Source organism: Pungitius pungitius, chromosome 10 (genome assembly GCF_949316345.1).
Source record: "Pungitius pungitius chromosome 10, fPunPun2.1, whole genome shotgun sequence".
Lineage (NCBI taxonomy): Eukaryota > Metazoa > Chordata > Actinopteri > Perciformes > Gasterosteidae > Pungitius > Pungitius pungitius.
Window position 1 is genome coordinate 1,042,945 of NC_084909.1, and position 6,016 is coordinate 1,048,960.

Consider the following 6,016-nt stretch of genomic DNA (forward strand, 5'->3'; position numbering starts at 1 on the left):
AAAGGTGCGTTGCAACGTCGCTACCTGCGGACTCCGATTTACGTACCAGGCCTCATTTGCATATCATATGCCTCGCAAATGACTCTCTCCTCTCACGGGGGGGGGGGGGGGGGGGGGGGGGGGATCTTCAGTTTATTCCAACTGCCACCGAAGACAAAAATCCACCCGGAGAAGTGAGGGAAACAAAGATTTAGGCAAACGCACGCATGCAGAAGACCAAAGGAGGAGAAGCCTTTGATTCATGACGTTTATTAGGCAGTTTTCGGGGGGGGGGGGGGGTCCAACGTCAGTAGTGTTCTTCTCTGTGACACCATTTTTCTTTCGCTGAATAACCAACGCCATCGTGTAATCTGGATATTTTTCTGTGATTTAACAACCCAACAGGTGAAGTTTTTTTTGTTCTCCGACTGACAACAGAGAAAACACAAAAAGCCACGTGACGGCTGGAGGGACTTTCCTCCGGGGTGACATCTCTCCATCTCTTTACTATTGGGGGGGTTGGGCCTTTGTGTTTGTTGTCCCTCCGGTCGGGTTTTGTAACGGTACCGCGATGATGTCATTATCTATCTTAAATGGGGGTTTAGTAAGATGATATTATCAATTAACAGGCACGGGAGGCGCATTAAAAGACTGTTATGTGGCATTGTGGGAATCGCAGGAACGGCGATGAATACAAGTTGTCTCAGGCTCTGCTGCTTTTATTGTAATTGTTTCCAAACCCATCATTATGGAGGCACAATAGAGAGATGAGAACATGGACATTCAACCCAATAGGAAACAAATTAGTTAAAAAGTTAATAAAATATCACATTTGACATATGTGCAGACGTACACTGTGTCTGGAGATTATCCAACGCTTGATTGATCAGTATTTAAGTGTTGAGGGCAGAATGGAGGATGAAAATCACGAGGTAGAATAGCAAACGTTTAAAAGCATCTCGCTTGAAAAAACAAATAACATAGTAAGTTGATATTTGCACAGTAGTGGAGGAACAAATATTAGTCATGAAAAGACGATTTCCCTCGTAACATTAATTTAAGTATCAAGTCTCAGCTCCCCGAAACAAATGGTGTATGCAGGTCTAGTAACAGCTTTGTCCCCAGGACGCACCGTAAATAAAAAGGTTTTGCTTTTAAAGGGAGGAACCTCAAACTGAAACAGACTTTCCTTTGTATCTTAAAACAACTCCAAGGCGGACTTTAATAACCGAATGATCGTCACGGAAAAGTGTGACAATGTGAAGAATGATGCTTGAGATTCAGATTGAACCATAGACCGTAGCAGCATTTTCCCTAAATTACAACCTCGGATGTCACAGCTATCGTACCAGTCTGGTACTGCAACGGTTGCGTTAACACAAACACACAAATGGAAGTGCCTCAGGAAACAAACTGGTCCCAATAGGGAAAAAAAAAAACTGGCATTTCAAGGTAATCCACATTTTACTGATACATTTCCCCAAAATGTGTTTCATCCTGGTCAGAGGTACCGTAGCAGACTTTAGGCCCAGTTTATTGATACGAGGCAAATCAGAAGAACACAGTTAAAGCAGCTCATCAATACCACCGAATCAAAAGTTTGAATTTACATGCGTTCAGCAGTGACGTGAAGACGTGCTCGCTCACGTTCCTTGATAATGAGAAAATACTTTAGAGGTCAACTGCAGAAGTCCTCATAAAAAGGGTTTAATTTGAAATTCGACGCAGCGCTGCGACCTCCTACTGGCCACTGCGGCCCAGTCTCTTTGTGTAAGCCTCCCAGCCAGACTTCCTGTACGATTCGGCAGCCGCCAGCCTGTCGGGGGCCTCCAGGATCCCGCGACCCACGATGATGACATCGGAGCCGTTCCTGTAAAGGACTTCCTCCGGGGTGGTGTACTGCTGGCCCAAAACATCACCTGCGAGACGGGGATGGTTGAAAAGTGGGAGACAGAGAGAGTGGGAGGTTGTTCAGGAGTAAGCGTAGGACTATCAACATCATTTACTGATCGATAGCTCCACCTTGTGGTAAAGAAGAGGCACCACACCAAAAGAGAGAAAGCTTTTACAGCTCTCCTTCCTATGTTTGCAGCATCACAGATCTTTTTATAAAAATGATCAATGTCAAAAGACATCTTAAAAAAAAAAAATTAAAAATCGAATGTAGTCAAATTTACCGCCGGCCTGCAGCTGCACACCAGGGGTCATGTGGATGAACTCTGGCCTCTTGGTGATTTTGGAGCCACAGATGAACCCAATGACAAAGTCGGACTGCTCCTCCGCCATCGTCAGCTGTGAAGAGGACGGCTTACTGAGATGAACGGTAAACCGGTAAAGGAACAGGACCCTGGAGACAAAAAGGCGCGCTTACCACAGCCCGTGTGTACTCGCCGGTAGCCAGCGACCCCTGGGAGCTCATCTGCGCTATGAGCAAGCAGCCGCGGCCCAGAGGCTTCCCCACGGCGCTCAGGCCCTTCACGACCCCGGGGCCCGGCACCGCATGGGCGTTCACTATGTGGGACCAAGAGGAGATCCGGTACAACCCACCTGGGGAACAGATGAGGATGCTTTAAGAAAAAAAAAAAAAAAAAAAAGAGAAAATTCCTCCAGAGTGATCTCGAAGCGGAGAACACGTCGCTACGGGAAGGGCGATACCTTCATACTGGTGCTTCACCGTGTTCCCGATGTCGGCAAACTTGCGATCTTCGAAGACGAGGAAGTTGTGCTTCTCGGCGAGCGCCTGCAGCTTCTGGCCCAAGGCGGCGGTGTAGTCCTGTTGGCACACCACAGACATGCATTGGACTCCCGGGGGGCCCCCCCCCACGGCAGCGCCCTGGTAAAATAACAAACCTCCCCGTCACACACCCCCCCCCCCCCCCCCACCCACCTCCAGGATGTCCACGTGGGTCTTCAGCACGCAGATGGCGGGGCCGAGGGAGTCCGCCAGCCGGAGGAGCTCCTCGCCGCTCGTCACGTCGGCCGACAAGCACAGGTTCGACCGCTTCTCCTCCATGGCGGCCAGCAGCCGGGACGCCAGAGGGTGGACGTCTACGCACATGCAACAACCGCGGCGTGAAACCACACCGCTGCAGAGGGAGGGGGGGGGGAGGGAGGGGTTGGGAGATGGGGGCTACATACTGGGCAGCTTAGCTCGGTCTGCGTAGCTCAGCTCCGCGCTCCTCTCTACGCACGGCATCTTGGTCGCAGGGAAACCGTTGCCGTTATCGTCTTTGCGGCTAGAAGAAGAAGAAGAAGATGATGCACCGTTGGCGTGCACGTACACACACACACACACACACACACACAGACCTCGCCGAAAAAAAAGGGCGAGCGACGGCACCCGACTGCACCTGAAAGTGTTGTTGTCCAGGATGAACGTCTTGACGCTCTGGCAGGTCTTGGCGTCGATGCGCTCGGCCGCCTGCAGCACCTCGAGCAGCTTGAACATGGAGACGAGGGGGTGGAGCCGGATTCCCCGAGACGCCAACATCTCCACGGCGCCTTGCTCCCTGTCCATCAGCACTACGGCGTCGGTCACCTGCAACGAAGCATCGGGCATTGGCGAGACCGCCGCGGCGATCGTTCGACATCCGTCCGCGGCGAGCTCTCCTGAGAACGCACCTTCAGTCCCTCCTTGTGGAGCACCTCGGCGGTCTCCAGGATGCTTCTGCCGCTGGTCACCGTGTCCTCGATGATCAGACACGTGTCCCCCTGCCGAAATGAGCCCTCCACCATGCGCTTGGTTCCTGGAGAGGGTTAAATAATAATAATTCAAAAGACAGCATCGGCCACATCTGCGGTTCCAGATGCGCGTGGAATGGTCTTTGCAGCTCTGAGATGGGACTACGGTTGTCAAACAGCATCGCAGTAAGCTCCACGGTGCGTGGTTTGTACATCGTAACTTTCCATGGCGTGATGTGATGTGCGACAGTGACCCTGCAGTGACCCTTCGGATCCGCAGAAGGCGCCGTGGGGTCTCAAAGTACCCTAGATGGGACTCTAGTCACGTGAGCACCCACCATAGTCCTTGGCCTCCTTTCGCCTGATGAGCATGGGCAGTTCGTGCCTGGAGCAGATGATGGTGGCCAAGGGCAGGGCTGTGTATGGAACCCCACAGAGGGAGTCAAACTGCAGACCCTCGTCTTGCACCCGCTGGTACAGAAGACTGGAAACCTGCAGATAAAAGAGGAAAGAGTGCTTCAATTAATCAGAAACTATTAGTTACCAAGTGCGGCGGCACGCGCACGCGCGCACACACACACGCAGTGACCGGGTGAGTTGCGAGAAGGCGCAGCACGTGCTCACCTGGTTCATGAGGGCCGGGTGGGACACCAGGACCCGCAGGTCGATGTAAATGGGCGTCAGCAGGCCGCTCTTCAGCTTGTACTCCCCGAACTTCACCCCGCACACCTCGTGGAGCTTCAGGACCAAACGTTCAATGGAGACGTCTTCCATTTCGTCCGCGAGGGAGGCCGGAGTCTCGGCACAAGTTCTTCTGTGGAAGTTGAAGTGCCTCCTCCTCTGTTTGAGGCTTCCTCGCGGGAACGACACTTCCGCTCTCGTTTCTTCAGAATAAAAGCATCGTCCCCGACTCGGATAGTTTTGGGGGTTTTTTTGTACTTTTTTGTAATGTCAGGTTCAGAAAAGTATGTAAGGCTTTTTATTTTATAGCACGCCTGCATTACAAAGTTATGAGGATAATATGCCACCGTATGTATTAATATATGTATATATAATTTTACATGACTGAATAATTAAATGAATGTGACGTGTCTTACATTTACTGGAACTTGGCTTTTATTGTGAAGTCGGTTCTTACCGTAATGCCGAATTAATGCGGTGCCTCTGTGGTGCCACCTTTCATACATCTCCTCGTTTCCCTGGTTACCTTGCCTTGTCAAGTCAAGTCGCAGTGGCTTGTGGGTAATTCCCTTGTACACCCAGACACCCAGACAGCGGGAGCGCGCCTCAAAATACGCGTGCCCGTCCAGGAGGAGTTTGGGATTGGTCCATCTATTTCCCGCAATTATAATCCGAAAGGAATGCGTTAACCGGAAATCAGTCGGGACCAACCACAAGGCAGAGATTGTAAGAGGGAGCGTGATTTCCGTTTAAGGGTTGCTTTTGTTTTTTTGCTTTTCAGAATAAAAGCATAGTTCTCCACACACACACACAAAAATACGAATGCCTAATGGCTCAAACCTGTATTTTATGTTTTATGAATGTATGTGTGGTTGTTACTGGTTATTATTGGCTTCTATTTTCAGTGTCAATCATTTCGGATCTTACAAAAACCACAGCCTACTGTTCTTTGCACATCTGTATTAACGAAATAAGGAGAAAAGTGTTTTTTTTTTCAGTTTAATAAAAAGATTCATTCCACAGTAGTTCAGATTTTGGCACCAACAATATAAAAACAAGTTAATTCAAAATAGTGTACACCCCCCAAAAAAAGCATTGAATAAAATGCCTAAATAAAAGGGATAAATAAAAAAACAATTAAAAGATAAACTTAAAAAATACAAACATGAATGTAATTAAAATGCATTTCAATTGGAAACAATGGCAAATCCTCCTCAATTTTTGTTGCTGTTGAAATAACAGTTTTACTTTTGGTCAGTCAGCTTTTGCAGGTGCTATTCTTAATCTATTTTTAAAACATCCACACTGCAGATTACAGAAGTACATCCAGGTGTTGACTTCAAGAGCCTACGCCAAAATAATAGCAAGGCAACATTGTGGAATACGGCATCATCACTTTCTTTTTCTCAGTGGCCTGTTGCTCTGCTCATCGGACACGGACGACGGAGCAGCTGATCGGACACTAGTGGTATTTAATCGCTTTAATCTCCTGGATTCCAAAGAAGGTCGATTCAAGTCATTAAAACTGTGATCGAAATGTCCACACAGGGCAGTCAAGCTGAAACAGGACAATGTCACTGGATGTAAATATTTCCTGAATATTCATTCTTCACAGCGAGATAAAAAAAAGAAATGATGAATGCAACACAGTTACTATCGGGAACATCATCATATG

At 48.7% G+C, this 6,016-nt stretch overlaps 1 protein-coding gene across 1 annotated transcript; it reads right to left on the bottom strand.

Moving 5' to 3' along the window:
- Positions 1-659: 659 nt before the first annotated feature.
- On the bottom strand, positions 660-4,551 carry umps (uridine monophosphate synthetase). Its single transcript, XM_037489498.2, has 10 exons — positions 4,285-4,551; positions 3,999-4,152; positions 3,601-3,725; positions 3,330-3,517; positions 3,118-3,215; positions 2,867-3,027; positions 2,635-2,752; positions 2,351-2,526; positions 2,157-2,271; positions 660-1,898 (listed from the first exon to the last, which is right to left on the bottom strand). Exons 1-10 carry the CDS (start codon positions 4,432-4,434, stop codon positions 1,720-1,722), a joined length of 1,464 nt encoding a protein of 487 aa, XP_037345395.2. The 5' UTR covers positions 4,435-4,551; the 3' UTR covers positions 660-1,719.
- Between the last annotated feature and the right edge of the window lie 1,465 nt (positions 4,552-6,016).